This window comes from Netta rufina (assembly GCF_964035555.1).
Source record: "Netta rufina genome assembly, chromosome: 10".
Lineage (NCBI taxonomy): Eukaryota > Metazoa > Chordata > Aves > Anseriformes > Anatidae > Netta > Netta rufina.
Genome location: NC_140133.1, coordinates 20,939,735 through 20,961,266, shown reverse-complemented (window position 1 = coordinate 20,961,266; position 21,532 = coordinate 20,939,735). Strand labels below are relative to the sequence as shown.

The following is a 21,532-nucleotide window of genomic DNA, read 5'->3' as shown; positions in this document are numbered from 1 at the left end:
AGGCTACAATGATCTCACTTTTCTCTGTTGTATTGTTTTCTCTTACAGCATGGCCCTGAGTTAGTCAAGATATGTGGGATTCCTGTGAAGCTCACGTTTGGAAGTTTATTCCACTGTATGCCTTGGAAAAGGATAAACTGTGTCCTCCTTTGGGATGAAGATCAAACTCATGCTGTTAGTAGACTTACAATACAGTCTTCTTGAATGAGCACAAAGAAGATAGATACGTGGGATTTATATCTCATGGCAGTAGAATTGTCACATTTAGTTTTCTACAGACCAAAACAGTTGCAAGAAACTAAGAGTTCCATGAGACAGATCTTCTACTGCCAGCAATTCCCAGTGACTCCATTAAGAAATGCAGTCTCAGGACGTGAGAATATAGCCCCTTATGTCCAACCCCAGCTGGACTCCTTTATTCCTCCGCAGCCAGTTTGTGTGCAGAGCCAACAGCCCGAACTGTAACCAGCAGAGCCCGCCGACACGGGAGAGGTCCATCAGTTCAGCTACCTCCAACTGATTTAATCTACTGAGCACACTTCTGGCGTGCTCAGCATGGTGGCACTGCCTCGTTAACCAGACCGCACGATTCTGGCTCGTCCCACAGACCTCAGCTTTTCCTACTTCTCCTAGTAGCTCTTTGAAATCTAAATTAATTCTCTGCAGCTACTAGCTAGGGAAATGGGTGGAAAACGTTAAGTTAAATGTATTCCTTTTCTTATGAATTTGTAAGTGTCCCCAGTCAGATAATAATTTCCAGTTAACAAGCTCTGGCTAGTCTTCTTTAGCTATGAAATGAACTACTGGACAAAGTATTTATTACTTACGTTTTATATACAATGACATACATAAGGACACATACATAAGTGAATACACTACATCTATTTGATTAATATATATATATCAGAAGTCCTTGATCTGTGGTTTCATTTTAACTATGCTGGATTTTCATTTGTATTCAAAAACTGAAAAATATTTTAACCTTTCTGAAATGGATCATGTTAAAATAAATTGAAGCAAGTTGATGAAAAGTGTTAATTAACCTGCTTTCGTCTCATTAAGAGTCTGTGTTTAACCTATAGGTCATCTCCTTTTTCAAGAGATGTACGGATTTGATCTTCAATGATGAGCTAAACAACCCAATCCCATATCGATGACTGAGTCAACTCCTGAACTTCCTGCTTTTTTTTTGGGAGAGGAGAAGACAAGAAAATATCTAAAAAGAAACTGCTGAGCTTTGTAAGGAATTATTCTAAGTCATTTTATGCAGAAGAGGTTGTAACGATGCTGACCCTGCAATATCATGGGGGGCTTAAGACAAAAATAGACAATAAAAATGGGATTTATTTTTTTTAACCTTACAGGTTATACAGATATAATGTCTGAACTTTTCCAAAAGAAATTATTTTTCCCACGTTTATGTGCTGAATTGGAAACATTTGTAAGAATCAGCCAATTGCTCATTTTGACTTCCTTTTTTCGTCTGTGCAGTTACCACTTTCAGGATCCCCAATGTGACTAAAGATTGTCTGGAGGTTGCAGGGACACGGACCAGAAAGGAGAAGGCAGGGAGAAGCAGAAGAAGCATCTGCTGCGTTTACCCAGAGCAAATATTTCATGCTGACTGGCTCTCTGTACAGCAGAATTTGATAGGCAAAGATCCTGGAGAAGCTGCTCCATGAGAGTCAATATATTTGTTATTTCTGCTTTTAAAAATATAACTCTAATAATGCTATAGATAGGTCCAAAATTGGCAGGAGAGATAGGCTGAAGATCTATGCTTTTTAATATCAAGCTCTTCACCAAGATGACTTTTATCACATTAATGGCTAAATCACACTAACTGTAAAACAGCCAAAATGAGGCAATTAGTAAGGCTTGTGACAGCCACAGAAAATGAAACGCACTAGGTTTTCAATGCAAGCCAGATGGATATCTTCAATATATTTCTTATTGTCTGCTTGTGGTAATACGTTCAATTAAACTGAGTCAGTACTACAGAAGACCATTTGAATTGCCTGAAAAAAATTAATTGTCTGCTGCAAATTTAATGAAGCTTAACAGTTATATTGTGTTTACAAGTTTTATTTGTTATGATCAGTAAGTGTTTACAAGAAAAAAAACTAACTTCATTCAGCTAGCCCTAAGAGCGAACCATCGGCATTTTACAGTTTATTTCATTTACATGTTTCTTTGCCACTTAACTGTTTTTGTCCTTAGGATCTGACCTAATTTTTTCTCCCCCAGCTAAAAAGCAGACCTCGTGGTGCTGCTGATTCATGAGTGTCTGTGAGTTAAGCCTCACATGACAGTCTGCCCACAACACTGTGCTACGACACATCTCCAAAGAGGCCGATGGAAATTACCCCTCTGATAACCCCATGCCCCACCCCTGGATGCTTACTATGATCCTAATCAATGATTAAGCAAGGCCACTGGCCTTCCCCGGCACAACACAGCTAATAGCTTCTGGCTGTCATGTCTGACGAGTTCACATTGAGGAAACCCAAAGCACAAGGCTGGTACCTGGTAGGTACTGGCTTTGGGGAGGGCTTGGCAGCAGATGGGAACTCGCTTCTCATTTTGCCCCTTCTGTAATCTTGCAACAATTACAACCTTTTTCTTCAATTATCTGTCAAAAAAATGGAAATGCTGACATGATACACAGTTACTTCATCTTCCCTGGGGTGCTTTGGGACTGACCTGATTTTTCTGAGGACCTTAACTTCTTGTGTGAGCAGAGCTGGGAAAAAAAACTACCTATTTGTCAGGCTCAGGTATAACCCACAGAGAGTAGATGCACCTGCCAGCTTTTCAACACAAACAACATGAGCTCCATACAGCTGCAGAAGGAAATTTTGGATAGGCACCATATAATAACCTTTACTGTGGTTTGCAATTGAATATTCATATCTAGACTACATATAAAAACGGTGTCCAGTAACTACTAAAAAAAAACAACAACAAAAAAAAACAACAACAAAAAATTAAAACTTTTGACTTTTTCAGAGTTCTAAATTTTTGTGTAGAAACCCTTGCTTTTCATATCAGTCAAATACACTTGGTGTATGCTACCAAGCATAATTGCAAAAAGCCCATAATATATGGACAGCCCTAAAGTGCTACTCTGAGATTACTTTAAACTCTGCAACTCTTTTTTTTTTAAGTTATATTTTTTTTGCTTTCAACACTAGGTGTCATGTAACTATTTTTTTTTTTTTTAAATTTATTTATTTATTTTTTTTCCTAAGGACTGAGGCATAACCAACAGGAATTTAAATTAGATTGAGTAGAACAGTGAGGAAAGAGGAATGAAGACATTGCATGACCTTAAACATGGCTGGGTCAAGACAGACCTCAGGAAGTGTGACAGAAAGGCTATTCGTATTTCAAAATGACTGACCACTAAACCCACGACATACAGATGGTACAGAAGATGCCTGCAATAGCCTCCTGGGACAACTTTCTATATAAGCAAAGCAGCAGCAATTTGTCTGACCAGGGGAACTTCTGGGAGGTACAGAGGATTTCTGGTAACGTGGACCGTGCTTAAATGGGTGAGCATATTTAAGTATCATTTATTGCATTTTCCCTGTGGTTAATGTGAAAAATCAGCCAAACACACAAATAAATCCCATCTTAACGGAAAGCTTATTCTCCCTCTTATAAAAAAAAATAACACCTTTCGCCCCCACATGCACTTGATATCCCAGTTACTCAGTAGTCAAGTTATAGCTCAAAACAAAGCTGATAAATTCATGGTGCTAAGTTATTTCTATTTACTAATTAAAAATGAAAGGGACAGTCATGAAAATACACATGCAAAGTTTCGTGCTGAAAGATTAGCATTTTGTGCTACTGCACAGTAAAACCATTGCACAGTTCCTGTACATTCAGTTCAGGGGTGTACCCTAAAAAGGACGAACACTTTGTTAATGCACCCAACACTTCTGCAGCAGTAGGTAGATATATCTCAAAAAAGCTACATGTATGTTTGTTTGACTAATGAAATCAGTAGTGGCACTATCAGAGAACTAGATCAGTTGTAGGAAAGTCCAGTATTTGCTGATCTCAGTAGCCCAAATAGCCACACAATGAGATTTAGGGCTGTTATACAGAATCTGTGTCTGTGATGAGGGAAATAAATGATTTTTAAGTATAAAACAAGGTAGGAACAGACATGTACATCATCCTAAGGGTGGAAGAGATCCTGTTAGAAACGCACAACTGTGCTAGAGCATTAAAACTCATAATACTCTGGATATTCACCCTGGATTGACTTTATCCATGAATATCCAACAACAAAAAAGTGAAGCGTGGTAATGTGTAAACAGTTCCAAAAGAATAAAACAATTCTCTTAAGACCCATGAGGGATATCACTGAGAGTATGATCTTCCATATGAGCTTTATCTCTGTATTTTCTGAGTTTTGTTAGACTCCAATAGCATAAAAATTGAATTAATTTATGGGTCTGCACCCACACTGATGAGCACGGTACTGCCTCTGAACTATGAGCTCAGCTATTTTTAAAGTGCCAGAATAACACAGGGAAAATATCAGGTTTAAAGACAATACCACTGAAGTCTCTGACAGGTCTTTTGAGGTGTCCCTGCTCATGGAAGGGGGGTTGGAATTAGATGATCGTTAAGGTCCCTTCTGGCTCAAACCTTTCTATGATTTAATGATAATGGACTAGAATTTACAGTACTTAATCAATCTTCAGTTTTAAATGCAATACACCAATTTGATGTTCACACAAAGGAATAGGCTTGGAAAGGAAAATATGCAATTTTATAGAAAATAATTTGGATCCCTGTGCTGGACAAAGTCAAGACAATCAGTCTGTTCAAGCGTGAGGAAAAAAGTAACCTACTGACATTATCTTTGTATTATTTTTCTGCTAAAATGATACAGATACAGGCTAACAAAAATTCTCTTGCTTTTACTGCTTTGAGCCTTCCCATGACAGTCAAAACGAGACAAGCTAATGGCAGTAGAAAAATGTTAAAAGTGCTTCATAATGAAACAGGCAAATAATGTCATCGGAACTTGCCCTTGTCAGAGATTTAACAGTATTACCAAGCAGTATTACCAGCATTGTTGCACTTTACTACCAGAACAGAAATTACAGACTCCACCAAGCGTTTGCAAACTGCTTCACTCTGTTATAAGATACTGATAAGGGGACTGGAAAGGATGGGATCTTCCTGCTCTACACTCAAACACAACCAGATAATGAATGGTATGAGAAGCCCTTTCTGGCAGGCTGGAGCTCTTTGAAGCCATAGAGCACCTCTGCTGTCCTGCAGCAGGGATGGCGACTGCTGCCACTGCCCCTTCGTGGCTGGCTCCCAGGAACCTCCATTTGGGTCTCACTCATTGCTCCTGAAGGGAACCTGAAGTCTTTGCAACAGAACAGTTCTCCAAGTACACCACTTGGCACCAACTACGCCACTTAACCAACACACGGAGTCATGCTCAAGAGGAGGGAGCTGGTGCCTTCCTTGGCAGGTCCCTGGGGAACAAATCACGCGGTGGCTGGGACATCCCGGCCAGGAGCAGCTCCTTCCCTCGGCTTCTCCTCATACTTAGCATATTCAAGCTTCTATTGCAGCACCTTGAAATTAGATTCCTATTTCAGAGCTGCTGCTATATTAGCCAATTTATATAACTGCATTAAATACAAATAAACTTGTATTGTACAGTATACGCCTGTTTATACTCTTTGTCATGTAATTCCCTGGTGCTGAGAAAGTCTATAGCCTTGCTATGTGTAGGAAAAATTGAACATTTAGCCTCGAGTACGGTAAAAATGGAAAAAGAAAGATGGAAAATTAATATTTATGTATTACATGTAAATACATGCCATGTTTTACATAGCTCTGAAGACAGTCTGTGGGATTCTCCTCCATCCTTACAAATTCAATCCTGCTTTTTAATTTAAAGGTCAAACCATACATGCAAGTCTGCAAGATTTTAGGTCTCAGAGGCCAGAATGGTTCTCACTGAGAACAAACCAACACAAGAAACCCAAAACACAACCTCACTGGTTCGGGAAGCCACTGAGGCTCAACAGCTCTGACAACAGCATGTTAATACACAGCCCTATGGGCACCCATCAGAATTTCATATTTTGTAAGCTGTCTAGTCATGCATAATATGAATATTTATTCATCCCTCTCTGGTTGTTTGCCAGAGATTTATTTTAAGCTCCTTGGTTCTGGTGTAGCAGATATTCTCCTCCTCCTTCCATCCTTGCCTACACTGTCTTTGACACTGTCGACATCTCTCCCTGAGAGAGAAAGAAAATTAAAAAAAAAGAGAGAGAGGGAGACAGAACCTGCAATGTTAATGGAAGAACAGAGGAAGGTTAGAAAAAATGTCTTTTGACCTTCACAGTTTTTTCCTCAATGACATAAGATGAGTTAGGAGAGAATATAAGCACATCTTAAGGTCAAAAAACTCATCAGCTGATAAATTAGTCTTTTTTACACCACAAAACTGAGTTAAAGTAAGGTATTCTGTCATATTTCTGTCAAAACTTGCCTGTGTTTTACTTAGGGCAGAGAAACTCAAGCATTTCAGTATAAAATAGAGTATTTTACACAGTTCATTTGGAGTTCAGAATAGTTTCTGCTCTTTTATACTTTTTATGGGATAGACTTTGAAATTGCATTTCTCAGCCTGCTGTTAATATCCACATCCCGGGCTTAAGAGTTTATTCTCTGCTTCATGCACACGTGTCACTCCCATTAATGCTAATGGAACCGAGTGAAAACGGAGCACTGAGGGAGAAAAAAGCACTTGCTAATCCTTTATAACCTCTCCGCAAAGCAAAGTGATTTGTAAACCATGTGAGCCCAAAGATCGGGTAGAATAGCTGCGAACTTTGTGCCCGGAGTTACTGCCTGTTCCTTGGGTGCTACTAATAAGGGAGGGCATGCCGTGAACTACAGAAGCATGACTCTCTGATAGCAGCGGGGAAACACAGTCCTGTTTTTAATGACTGGCTTTTTAGGGTGCCACAAGCAGCCAGTGAATTGCAGAGGTGCTGCAGACCCAAACCCAAGTGCGTGGGCATCCTGCAGCACTGAGATACGGGACAGCATCAGCTGTGGGTGAAACGTGGACACAAAGATGCTCCACCTCCATGGGGTTCCCAGGTAAGAGGCCCAGGCTGTGTTCACCCCTTTTTTGTGCTGCCCCCTTTATTCCAGGGCAGACAGTCATCGACCAACCCTTGCAATAGCAGACGTGGGCTTTGTTGCGCCTGCTTTCCCTGAGCATTGCTTTCTTAGCTGTTTGCTGCAGGCTCCTCCTCAAGACAACACAAAGTAAAGGCAGAGTCAGCTCATGTGGAGATCAAGATCTTCACTCATCTCTATTTTTGTTTGCAGGGACAGATGCGGGCATGGGCAATGCCATACAAGCTACTCAAAAACCCTGTAACTATAATACCTAACAGCATAGCTAAATCAGAAGCACACATTTTGCCCTGAGAAGGAAGCTGCTGCTGTACCAGTGTCACCTGCAGTTCATAAATACAACAGGGGCTCACCAGCTTTATCAGCACTTGCCTGACATCCCTTGCTGAAATGTGCTCTGACTGTAAAAAACAGGGATTAAAACTTGCATTGAAACATTTTAAAGTATTCCCTATACACCACACAAATAATTGATGAGAAGACCCTCTAACCAAATACTATCCATCAGTGCCAATACATGGGAGAATTGAAACTGACAGCATTAGAGCTTCGTGATTGATTTATTGCTTTGTAATCAATCATCCTGATTTGTTATCCAATATAGTTTTTTCCTCAAACAAGAAGGAGAAGGAGACCTATTATAAGCGTAATAATCTATATACTCATTACCTATAACAATTCCTCAGACATAGGACTACTTATAAGCAGGGCAAAAATTAATTTAAGACATTTGTCAGTGTCGCTCCGTTTAACAAATTATTACTTTAAACATCTTTGTCAAACATTATAGCTTCTGCTTTTGAAAAAAAAAAAAAGATGGAAAAACTCAGAATGCTCATGAATAAACACCTGGATTTCCTGTCCCTGACACACGAGGCTGTTTTGCAGCCGGGAGAGCCGGAGTGTGGAAGAACCTGCAACTCCCACGAGGCTGCTTTGGCTCAGCAGTGCAGGGGAAGGAACAGTGCACGTGTGACTGCCCCGGGAGCTGGCAGAAGCCACGGTGGGGTACTGTGCACCCATGATAAGAGCCACATTACCTTTCACAACCAGACTGCCCGTGCTGCTCGCTGTGCCAAAGTGGTTGGTCGCCACGCAGGTGTAGCTTCCTGCGTCGGCTTTGGTGACGTTGACAATCCGTAGGCTTCCGTCATCCAAAACTGAGATTCTGGAGAGACAATCAGGAGCAGAAGTTATGTATTTTTTATGTTAACATAAAATTCTTCTGAGTCTGCATTAATTATTAACAATTTGAACAACAGACAGTCCGCTGCCCATTACCGAGTGAGTTTAGCTGACGGAAATCTCTTAGGACGCAATTCATAAATACTGAATACATCATTTACATGAGTTTTCCATGTCTTTACTTGAGGGCAACTCTAATTTACACACCGGCAGCTTGTGTAGGTTTTATGTGAGGCTGTACTTTGGTACCAGGCACTCACCATGACAACCCCTGCAACATGTGCTACGCAGGCTACATCTGAAGGGCTCGACACTCGCTGCTTAGCCATGCAGATGCCTCTGCTGAGCTGGGCAGTGCTGCAGGTGTTTCCTTGCTGCTGTCTTCCAGGAAATCCAGAGGGTTTGCAGTGAGGGTCCCACGCTGCCAAGTTTCCCCTCCCTGCTCCCCACCTCTCTGCCTGCAGTGCTCGGCTGCTTGCAGGTTAAAAAAAAAGATCCTATTTCATTCTTGTTCCCTCCTCACACAGATCCTCCCCATCATAGAAGTGCTTCTGTGGGCACTGCTAACTTTCTCTTGGAGGCAGCTTTTCACTGACCTAGTGCCTGTGGTGGGTACTACAGGCCTGAGATGATGTAGGAGACACACAGGACAGCAAAGGAGCTTCAGTTGCAGTGGGAAATTCAGGTATTGCTCACTGCAGTGTCCTTAAATATTCCCAGGAAAATTCCAGTATCAGAAGCATCTTTGACCAACATCATCACTGCAACTGGTTAGCAGAGTGTTAAAAGACTGTGGTTTTAAATACTTTGCCCCGACATCCTCTCTTTATTACTCCAAATACTTCAATGCATCCCCTATTACATTTTTGTCATTTTCTTTTTAATTAGTACATTCTTACTTCAGCGTCTAGCAACCACAGAAAATACAATTATTTGAAGACGCACAAAAATAATCTGTAGAAACTCCAGGGAAACCTTCCCTCCAGCTGAATAGCATCTCTTTTAGCAAAACACTTGGTTGTCTGCTCAGTTCCATGTCTCCTACCACAATCTGCTTTCTGCCCTTCAGCCACTTTCAGACCTGCATTGAAAATCTGGTATTAATTCCTGCCTTCTCCTACTCAATTATTTCCTAATTTAACTAATTTGAAAGAAAATGAAGAAGCCTTCTTGCATCCTTAATGCCAATCAAGCTCTGTAAAACCGGATTGAGAAATTGGGCTGAAAGAAATGTAGCAAACAATGCCTGCACTCATTGCAGAAATGCTCTGGGCCCTGCCAGGTGAGCACTGCTGGGCAGGGAACAGCAGCGGGCTGCGTGACTTGGCAGCAGCCTTTTTGTGTAGCCATGGTGTGACACTGGGGCAGGTTTGTGTCAGACAGAGCAGGAGGACAGAGCTGGCTGACAGAAGCAGGACAGCTGGGTTAAACACAAGCTCAAGGACAGCTGTCCCCACCAGCCAAGGGACTCCCCAGGCTCTGCACGCTGCAGCCACTGGGACAAGCACGGTCTCCAGAGGGACTCAGGAGATGTCGCTTCCCCTAGGAGAGCTGGTGCTGGTTCCTTCTGTCACACCATACCCTCTTGGTGGGCACATATGGGTCACCCACTCCACACAAAAATGTGACAGCCTGAGTGTCTTTACAGTGTCGGTATGGTGTGAAGAGGAGGAGGATGGTGCAAGATGCTCCGACAGCAGCCACCAAACCTCCCTCCTGGCCTCTCCCTGACCTGCTCTTGCAGCAGCACAACAAGTAGACCATCTGTCAGAAACCAGGGGCAGAGGTTATATTTCACACATCAATAACAGTGATATTAATAGAAGTTTCTCAACTGGCTTATAGGCCTCCAAATTGTTGCAGTCAGTAGCATTCACTATTGTAATTTATTTTTGCAGGAGTCCAGTGACATATATTTGCTTCGGTAGCAGTTGCTCCAGTTCAATAATTGGAAGAGAGTAGTGTATAGCTACTTGTCTCTTATCTTTACCACTGTGTTGGCACAAATCAATGCATGTATTACATTAAACGTGCACTGGAGCACAGGACTTGCCATACTGGCCTCTAGTGCATGAGCCTGGGCAGCAGCACCACCAGCAGCTCCCAAGGAATTACTTACTGCTGTTATCAATTTCAGGTCTTTGGTAACAACAATGCCTTTCTGAAGGATGAAGGTGCCCTTGGCAGGCATTAAAATTCAAATCAATATAGAGGACAGAAACAAGCTCAGCAAGATGCTCTAGCTCAAGAAGGACCACCCTACACCAGCCTTGCTCTGCCAGGCTGTGTGCACTAACTCCCTCAGCATTTCTGCCATCAAGAAATCTGAAAAAAGTGGTGTTTTAGAATGTATTTCCATGGAGTTGAGATTTTATTTTTATTTATTTTGATCCATGTGGTTCAAAACTGTTCACAAGACAATTTCTTCCATGGGTCATTTCAATTGCATCTGTGGACAAAACTAGCATCAATTTCAAATTTTAATGTATTTTCTGTCTGTGTCTTTCCCATGCCATTGGTTTCCTATTAAGTCATCTTTACTCCCAATGTAAAATTAGTTTGCAGTTAATGTGGACTGGATAACTCTAGGGACAACCTCTGGATGAGGTCAGCAAATCCACCACTGGCTCTGGCACAGTTACTGTTGTTTGTTTCTTCCCATCTCTGAGCAGAAAGCCCCAGCTGGCTGGTTTCAGTTTGAGCACACAGGCACCTTCTGACTCTGGTAACACACTGCAAAATGTTTGGGTGGGACTTGCACCAAGTTCTCCACACCCATTCCCCAGTGGGTGTCCATGCACGCCTAATTTGGGTGTGGTAACCAATTCCCTGTACACTCCTGTAAATTACCAGCATTACAAATAACAAATAATTGTGCAAGCTGTTTATTTTATTTTAATAAATCAGACTACTAAAATCTTAGTGTGAGTCATTGATTAGGAGGCCTTATGGTTATGTGGCTCTTTTTGCTGAAGGTGCTTTTCTACACTGAGTGTTTTGTGCCTTAATTTGAATCCAATGTGCTAGAAGTTAACAAGTAATTATTTTAACACTTTGAAATTTGTTACAGTTAGTTGAGAAAGTAAGAATGACTTTCACTGATTTTGCTACTTCACAAATTCTCTTTGCAGAAGTATTTGCATTAGGGGGGAGGAAAGGCTCATTGCAGGCCATTGAAGGTTCTCAAACTGCTAATTGGCTTGAAAGCAAACATCCCCTGATCAGCCGCTTTCAGCAGTTTGGTTGAACAAGTCCTTACAAGACCCAAAGTTCAAATTAAATGAAGTACTGCTCCCTACACTTTCTCTTCTGAAAAATACCTACAATATGTTCTCTAGTAAGAAGCTAGGAAGACTTAAAAATAAAGCACATTTCCCATAAAGGCAGATTACTTCAGAATAAAGCAGTGGTTGCTGAGCACACACCGCTTTAAACCGCCTCAAACCCAAAAACTGAGCTATTGACCTGCTATTGAGTTCCCTGACACTGCTAACCACAGCACTGGGAGGAGGAACTAAAAATGTAAATCTGTTCTTGCACCAGTTAAAGCAACTGATAAACCGGCAGTTAGTCACTGCTGGTATCACAGAACAGACAAAGAGAAAAACATCCACTTAGAAGTATCAAGATGGTATAGGATATTTTAGCATCCTTACATAACAAAAGGTCATCTATTTTGAACATATTATATCATTTGTAGGAAAGAATCTGTTGACTTGTGTTGTCAACTGGAGATTTCAGATCCACAGAGAGCAAAGACTCAGCTGAAATTAGGAGATGAAAGGACTGGTTGTTTCCTAAACTGAAGCTTTGGGCTCTACCCCAGGAGGAACCGACCTTGTCAGATATTTGATTAGAAATCTTCTGGGGACAAAGGACCTTTAAAAATGCTGAAAACATCTCTCCCTAGCCTTCCTTGCCCAATTTTTGCCACTTCTGCAGCAGCTATAAAAACTTGCAAGCTGAACACTTTATATTACCCTAAAGAAGTCTTTTGCAAAATTGATAGGCACAGAGCTTTCACACTAGCCTCTTGCTGATGCTGTACACACAGTGACTGCCCATGCCCTGTGCCAGCTCTGCAGGAATGGAAGTGCCTTAAGGCATTTGTCTGGCTGGTTGGTGTGAACCCTGAAAACTACATGAAGGAGAAAGATGTGTCCTTTTGGATGAGACACTTCTAACTTGCACAGAGCAGTGCTATTCACAGATACCCAAGCCAGTGAGAAAGGATCTGCTCTGGTATCACGGCCACATCTGCACAGCCCTCTCTGATTAAGGCAGCAACTCCAGTTTGCCCAGGATCTTCAGCAGCTGCTAGCGATGGATGGAAGAGGCCAGGCAGTCCCGGAGCAGTGTTAGGACAAATACCAGCACACAATCACTTGATCTACTACCCCCTGTTTTTCAAATCATGATACCTCTGCCGTATCGGTTAAGTCACCCGTCAGCAGGTTATGCTGCCCCCAGCCCGAACTGAGCACAACAGATCTGATTCATGGAGCTCACCTCGACATCTCTCACTGCTGGGCAGAATTCCCAAGAGCAGATAAATATTTCTCAGCAAGTAACACATGCATTTAGAGACAGAATACGTCCCGTTGAGATCAGTAAGAGTTTTATCACTGACTTAGTGAAAACAAGATTGAGCCCTTATTTGCAATATGAGTGATGGGTGAAAGCTGCAAAACGCCCAGAGCCCATCATAAAAGTGTTTATCAGTAATTACCTCCAGCCCAGCCCAGAGGAAATCTGACCTCTGGGTGTCTGACTGCAGCACTTGCATCTACCAAGGCATACCTACGGTCTGCTGCTTGGGTCGACCCCATGCTGTGATACAGTATTTGCCCAGAGATTGCAGACTCACAATATTTACTGCAACATCTTGCTCCATTGTTTAATTAAAACTATTCAGTCCAGGAACCAAATATACCAGCTCTGCAAAGCCGGGGATTGATAAATCTCATCTGTATGTTGTGGGCTCCAGGTGAAAGCCTTTACAGGATAAGTGGCATGCTCATGTGCTGACCTTCTCACAGGGAATTACTTGCTCACTCACATTGTCCCCGCATCGCCGATATAAGATTTGCACCAGACAGATGATGCTGCAGGTATCCCTCAACACACTCTTGTCAGCATGCCCTCTATTTTTCTGTTCAGCAGATGGAAACGTGTGGAATAAGAATGGACGACAGAGGCAGTGCATATGGCAGGCTGCGTGTGACAGCAGCGGTTTTCTTCCCCAGGGACACGGGGCGCAGGCAGGCAGCCGAACTGCTGGACTGCAGATTACAGCTGGAGTCTTTCTTTGGAGCAAAGTACTCATAATTATACTGACCTTTTTTTAAATCTCACATGGTTTTATTAGCTCTGCTGCAATGAAATAAGGTATGTTGCTTCTTATCTGATAATTTCAGCATTTTAATTTAGGAAATACAAGCATAACTACACTTGCTTTCACTGTTGATTAAACACAGACATCCGAAATATTTTGTGCTTCGCCAAGTGAATATTTTTAATTTTTTTTCCCCCAGGAAACAATGCTTAGGATGTCCGATCCTTTTTCTATTACAGGGAGAAAAGATGTCTTAGAGCAAGCATTTAAATGAATGTCAGTTGGAAGAAACACACACTGAGTGCAATTTGAGATAAAACTACCATTGATCCCTTCATGTACAGCCTTTGTGGCAGTGGTTGACATGGCTATTGAAAAGGGACTGCGGTGCCAGAGTTCTTCTAAGAGATAATCCGTCTTCTGAGAGAAGATTTAGGGTAAATGTACCTGTGAAAAACAGTGTATTTCAGCCTACATGATGAATGGCTTATTGTCCTTCCTCCGGAGCCTCGCTTGGGCTGGGGGGTGGAAGCAGCAGGAAAGGAAAGGCATCAGGCAGAGCAGCCTGAATTCTCGGCAGTGTGTCTGCTCAGCCCTTACCTAGCTCATAGGCAGGAGTAGCGAGAGCAATTTTTAGCCTAACAACAACTTTGCTTTGTGCCACAACTCCACTACAAATGTAAATGATTCCAGGCAATTGCATTATTTATCAAATTATTTCTATCACATGTCTTTGCAGCAGTTTATTACCTTTTTAATAATGCTTCCCATGCAATGAGGCAGCGACTGGGATTATTAAAATGATCTCATAAAAGTGGTATTGGCCATTAGGCTATTTCAGGAAAACACAGAGATTTAGAAATGCTCACGGGTCTGAATGCAGAAGCCTGGCTGCGAGGGAGGATTTACTGCTCACAGCCCTCCACGAGCCAGGGACAGCGCTCACCAGTACCTGCCCGTCACTGTGAAGGATGGGCTGCTTCCGAGTACGGTCCACAGCCAATAATTCCTGTGGCCATGGGATGCTCCCGCTGTGTGTGACTACAACCTTTATGTGGCACAAATAAATAACAGTAAGGTTAGAGCTGTCTGCTTGATAGCATTAATCCCCATTACAGTACGCGCTGAGGTCAGTGTGGGCTTTGCAGGGCTCCACTCAACACCCTGGATGGCTGCTAGAGCGTGCAGGGAGGTAAGGACAAGAGGACAGCCCTGATCGTGACCCCCCAGCTTCAAGCCACCTGAGATTTCCCACCCTGTATCAACACAGACGAAAACACTGTTATCTCCCTGTGCATGGACGGGACTTTCCAGGCTTGGGCTTCACCCACCTGTGCCCCCGAGAGCGGCTCTGGCTCCAAACATTTCTGCCTAACTGGGAAAGGTGTGAAGTGGATGGTGTCCCTGCTGCCATTACGCCACCATGTCCTGAGGGCTAGGGCCAGCAAAGCACCATGAGCAAGGACAAGTTGGATTCGTGTCTAACCTGGCCATTACGTTGCATCTGAGTGAACTGCAGGAAGATATTGTCTGCTGGAATGGCATTACAGTGGTTTTTATTTGATCATCCATCTAAACACATAACTGGTATTGACAGCCAGACGACGCAGGCAGCCTTTTACAGATACACAACTTCTTGTCCAGGACCTGTTAGTTTTGATTTAGATAACCACCTACAGCTGCTTCAGTACTTATTTGTCTATAACTACTTGTCTTTTCATGGTTCACGGAAAAGTCTGAGCTAATTTAGAGCCTCAGTCAAAGCCCATTTAATTTAGTACATGTCTTTCTCTTGGTGAAAGCAGGCATTAGGTAAGGCCTTACTTATCCATGACAACTGGCAGGTCTCTTAACAGCAAACTCACTATAATTAATTTCCAGGTAAGAACTATATTTGCTCAAAATAAACTGAGCTAAAATCCTGCTGCACTTAGTTTAATAGGAAAGTTTCCACCACCTTTGCTGGAGCTGTGTCTTACATGGGACTACAGAGCCTGAGGATGAAGTGGTCATGTGGCACAGGGCTGCAGGACAGCCAGGGCTTCTGTCCTGTGGGTGTTCTTGACCTCTAAGGCAGGATTCTTAAATATATATATATATTCCGAACAAACACTTGCTGGCAAAGGCCAGGAAAACCACCTTTGCACCGTTTTTACCAGTACATCTGAGTCAGGAAGGACACCAGAAGGTTTCCTGCTACAATCAGGGCAACTGGGAATTAGCAAGAAGCCTGTGATGTACACAGTTTGGGTTCGGTTGGTCTTTGCTGTGCTCTGGGACTACAAGGAATGCACAAAGATTTAAAACAGACCTTTTCAAAAGCCTTTCTTGGTAACAGCTGCTCTTACCTTGCTGCATCACAAATACAGAGTATTACGCTATTTTTTATTGATGTGGATCTTATTTGAGGGATGCAAATTGTGTGTAAACTTGTTTTCATCTTATGCTTTTCATTTACAGGCTTGCTAAGGATGAAGAATTAAAAGTGAGGAGAGTACAAACTAAAATTCTTTCTGATTATTGTAAAAAAAAAAAAAAACAACTAAAAAAACCTAAAAAACAGTAAATATTTTTCCAGAGATAAAGAAAAATAGAACATATTTTGCTCGAACAAATATTTTTGAGAAAAAAATGGGGCCCTCCTTGACATCCAACAGCATAACTCCACTGAACTCAGGATCAGTCAGTATAAACGAGTGATGGAGCTGGCATCCTAAGTTCTTCCCACAATTTTATTTTTCAGCAAACTGTTTACTTGCACTGACAGAGCAGTCCAAATAAATAATATAGCACCCAGCATATATTAATATCTATCAACACAAAAGCTGTGTTTTGTCATCATCCTCCTTTTTGCCCAGAAATTTTAAAGGCAAGTGTGGAACTGATGAAACCCTGTCCTGAAGGAGTGGGCAGGAAAGAAGCGAGCATTTACAGCTATTAGAGACTTCATGTAAATTGTTCAGAGATGCCTAGGGTCATAATTCAAATATAAAAGTATCCCTGGGTTATCTAAGAAGAACGGTTCTCTACAAAATATCTTTCTTAAGGGATGCTGATAACAGGAAGAAACAAATGAAAACCAAACACAAACACAGCCAGGGACCCCGAAGGAAAAGAGAAAGCTGTTGTGAATTTCAAATAATAGAAACCTTTAGTCTTCTCTCCCTTTACACTGTTTTTTCATTACACACAGAATTAAAATAAATACAGTAAGAAAGACCCTGTCATGAAAATAAATATTTGAAGAAGCAGATCTGAGCAAAGCAAAAGGACACTCGTTTTTACAGCTTTCATTCCTTAGACATGAGGCAATAATTTGAGCTATCTGGGAAGATTTTCTGAGTCTGGAAGGGTCCAATGGTGCAAAGAGCCAATTTTCCATTGATTTTGGTGGGAAACAAAGACCAATCTTCATGGGAAACTGCCCTTTTAGCACAGCTCTCGCAGTTTATTTTTACAGATCGAGTTGGCCGTGTGTCACAGAACACGAAAGCAGCACTGGGAAGGAAGGGGTGCTCAGGGTCCTGAGCATGCCCCTTGCACAGCCCAGGCTCTGGTGCTTCAGCAGCCCCACATCTTCTCTTCCTGGCATGCTCACAGACCACCTCGTAGAAGGCTAAAGCATCCATGTGTGCACAGCTGCCCACCCATGGGCACGCAGCTCCCCACCAAGTATTCTCGCACTCAGAAGCGAGGTGAACCTCACATAAAAAAGCAGCAGGTGCTTTGAAGCTGCTCCTGCATTCGCTCTACCTAATGTTCGGTGAAATATTTGCTATGCTCGTTCTTCCACAGCAGTGATTAGAGCCAGAGGCATGGAGATTAAGTGACTTCTCCCAGACGATAAAGAGGGACGGTGCCGATCTGAGGAATCAAATTTGGAAGCGCAGCCTCCAGCCACCCTCGCTAACAACTCCTTCCCCATCAAGGAGAAGCCAGCACCCTCTACCTACAGCAAACGCTTCAGAGGCTTGACAAACATAACCATTAACACAAACTCCACTGAAGCTCATAAAAATTATTCTCTTATGAGAAAAAAAAAAAAAAATCCGTAAGAGATTTTCTGTGCATCATCTGCTGACACAAACCGTTTCTGGGAGCATTCGTGAGATTAGAGCAGAAGCAGTAAATGCATTCTCAGCTTATTCGCTCCAGCTGATACCATCTGAATACATGCCCAAAGGCATAGTCTTTCAAAGATAACACATCTTTTCCTCTAGTTTCAACAAAAAATGCCCACAGAACAAAGATAAATTACCCACTCCACTTGTAATCGACATTAACATAGATTTGCAAGATCCAAAGACACATTTACGTCACCTAAAAATGGTGTTAAAATAATCATCAAAAACATCACCGAGTCTGGTAGAATGTCTAAAAAGTTCATTAGAAATCCTTTCTTTTTCCCCAGTAGACATATAATTATTTCCTTGGATTTTAAACATGCATTTCTTAAAGCGTAAAATCTGTAAAATCATTATCTTTTAGCTCCTAATTATGAAAATATCCAAGAGGAGAAACATTTGATATATTTTTTTCCTTTCAAGATGCTATAATCATTATTATTATTATCATTTTAAAATTAAAGGACATGTATGAACCATACATGAATTTCAAACTGTGTTTAGAAGGCTAATTACAGGCATTTATTGTTGAAAGGGCTGGCTGCGGCGTGTGCTTGCAACAGAGAGAAATCCGCCTCACCGCGGGGAGCCAGATCCTGCCTGCGCCCGACACAACAGCTCCGCGGGGGAGAACTCTGACTTTCCTGGAGTGTTTTTACCGAGAGGGAGAAATAATTTGTAGCTGCATGTAGGGTACCTGGAGATGAATTTAATAATCATAAAGATGAAACACCTCGAGCAGGACAAGCAGCAGCTGTTTAACAGCACTCGGCGAATGGCAGTGTAAGCACGGGACACGTCTCACCGTGCCCCGGGGCTCTGAAGCCTCTGAGAACGGGGCTGCCTGCATGCTTCGCTCTCTCCTCTTTCAACCCCCTACAAGCAAGGCTCTATTTTAAAACAAATTGCCATGACCCATGGTAAAAGCCTGCTGACTTCTCTAGGTACTCTGGGTCCCACCAACACGGCAAGGTCGGATGTACCACAGCCAGGCTGTGGTCCCCATGTGGTGACAGCCAAGCTGTACGTGTGTCCACGCTGCACCCTCACCACACCAAAAAGAGTCTGCTGGGAGAATGGCAACAGCTTGCTGACAGCACGGAGCAGATAAATGAATGTGCACGTTTTAGGGATCAGCCTAATTACTTTAGACAACATAAAATGGCAGCAAATCTGTGATCTAAATAAATCTCTAACCTTGCTCAGATAACCATTTTGCTAGGAACATTTGCTCAAGAACAGAGGGAGAAGGCAATGCAGCAAGGAACACTGGAGTTGCCAACTTACTATCAGCACTCAAGTCAGACAATTAGGAGGCTGGTAGAGTGAAACAGCTGAACATCTAACCTTTGTGGAAGTATCATTTAGAGGGTTATGTATACAAGCATACAGCAAGTTTCTCCAACTACAGAAGCAATGAGAGTTATTATGGCCCAATATAGAGCAGGAAAGGAAAAAAAGCCTGGTAACTCTCCTTCTGATGAAGCCAAGAGCAGTTAGTGACCTACTCCTACAGAAAACTATGACCAAGCTGTATGGTTTTCACCGACGGACTTCAGAGGAGGCAATGAGCACAGAGCTGCCAGCCGGCTCCGCTCCTTCCCCTTGCTGACACTGTGCCCGCGAGTGCCCAGGAGAGCAGCAAGTGAGCTGGGGCAGACTCTCAAGGTGCTCGTCCCAGAGCTGTCGTTTCAGGCTGACAAAACCACAGTGAAGTGAGCTTGTGCTTCAGCATGCTGGGATCCTACAGACCACACAAAGCTAACATCAGCTTCTGTGGGTGTAGGAATGATCTGTGAACATGAGGCCATCAAGACTCAGAGGGCTTCCTTAGGTGCTCTGACCAGTGAATCAAGTGGTTTCCTGGCTCATTTTAGTTCTCTTTTGCAGAAAAAAATAGTTAAAGTAAGTACATGCCAGTTATTTCAGACATTCCCATGAAGTAGAGCCATCCTCTGCCATTGTCTTTGAAAAGTAAGATGAATGCTGCATTGCCGGCTCAAACTTCAAAAAGCTATTTGTAGGGTGTCATTTTTCATATCGCCTAGGCAGGATGTAATGAAAAACCGACATGTTATTGATGGTTTGGTTACCTGTCTGCCTTAAAGAAATTGCACAGGTGCTTTATTTTGAAAGAAAAAAGTCTACACAATTAATGCAAAACAATGATAGGAAGCATCCTTTGAGGTTTTATTTTCTGCTGAGGTGTCACCAGACTGCATGTCCAAAAGCCACTGCTAGCAATTCATCTCTCAAGTAATCAGTATAAAAATATTATCATGGTTTGTACTCTGGCACCAGACTGGAAAAGATGTGCTGCCTGTCCTATTGCCATTTTGTTTCTGGCTGTTTAAAGCAATTAGTAACTAATTAGGAAGTTTGAGGCAACAAATAAAAAATGGGAATTCATACAGCTTTTTAAACTCCAGACACGCTGACAGAGTAAGAGAAAAGGCTCTCCTTTCTTGTCTGATTTCACAACTTTTCCTTCTCAAAATGGCATAGCATCGAAATAAACATGTTAAAATTTTTTATTAAAATGACACCCAATCTGATGGCTCTGTAAAGGAACAGCCCTCGTGAGGACATGCTGAGGATGTTAACCCTGGAGAAAACCATGGCTAAGGTCTTTCCTTCTCACAAGAAAAAAGCCTCTGAATGGTTTTAAAGTACAGAAGCCAACAAAGCCATCTAGTCACACACAACGAACATCTCAGCTGTAGTCTCCTGTCTGCTCCTTTCCACCTTCCACTGCCCCATCCCAGTCTCACAAACCCTCATCTTCCCTTCAGAAGTCACGAGGGCACTGAGACTTCTAAAAGTGAGCTTACTCTTCTAGATCATCTCTGACCAGAGATGATATGGTGGAGAGCAGCTATGAAATATCTGGAAAAATCTGGGCCTAAATTGCTTAAATTGTGAAGCACATAATCACTTCTGCAAATGAACCTTGAGCACTTTCTGGAAACGCGGCTCTCTCCTGACCATTATCTGACAAGGTCCAAGTTTGCTGTGCACGCTTTACAGTTCTTAATGCTGCCGTAACTGAATTCAATGAGTAAATGCCATTATATGCTGCATGTCTGTGCTTTTATTGGTTTTCAACTAAAAAAAAATATAAAAATCTTCCTGCTTTAAGCACTATGGCTTTGTGTGTGCAAGAGTGCGCTCATATATCACAAAGCTTGTCAAGACTGCAAGATAATGGGACCAACTGGGAAAATTTCCATGAAGACAGCGAGCGTGCCTGGAGTATCTAGGTCAGATCCTTCTCTAACAAAGTGCACTATGAGGGTCCCTTTATACAGAAACTTGTTTAATTAAGATAACAGATGTTGCTATTATATGAGTCCTAGTGAGTGCCTGTTTAATTGGACACTTTCATATTCTTTGCTACCAGCACAGAACATCATTTGTTTTTTATGAATTTCTTTCCTTACAATTAAACCGTACAAACAATGCACTGTATATTCATAGAAAAGAAACAGCTCTAATGATATAAGGGCTCTACATGAACAAGAACGGGAGAAGACTAATTTGTTTGGGGGCTTAAAAGTACAATTATTTTTCTGTCCTGGACTGGGTATATGTCTGGTACCACAGTAAATGTGACTTCCAATAGCTTTAGGAGAACATTACAAATGAAAACCATTGTGTACATATTTTAAACATTCATTATTTC

At 42.2% G+C, this 21,532-nt stretch overlaps 1 protein-coding gene across 1 annotated transcript in view; it reads right to left on the bottom strand.

Annotated features, from left to right (window-relative positions):
* Positions 1-21,532, bottom strand: part of LOC311212830 (contactin-4) — a gene marked incomplete at both ends in the record, with an annotated part of 145,795 nt that overhangs the window by 25,563 nt on the left and 98,700 nt on the right. Inside the window, one exon of the mRNA XM_084292463.1 lies at positions 8,247-8,374. Within this exon, the coding sequence (XP_084148589.1) occupies positions 8,247-8,374 (128 nt within the window). The remainder of the gene's footprint in view (positions 1-8,246; positions 8,375-21,532) is intronic.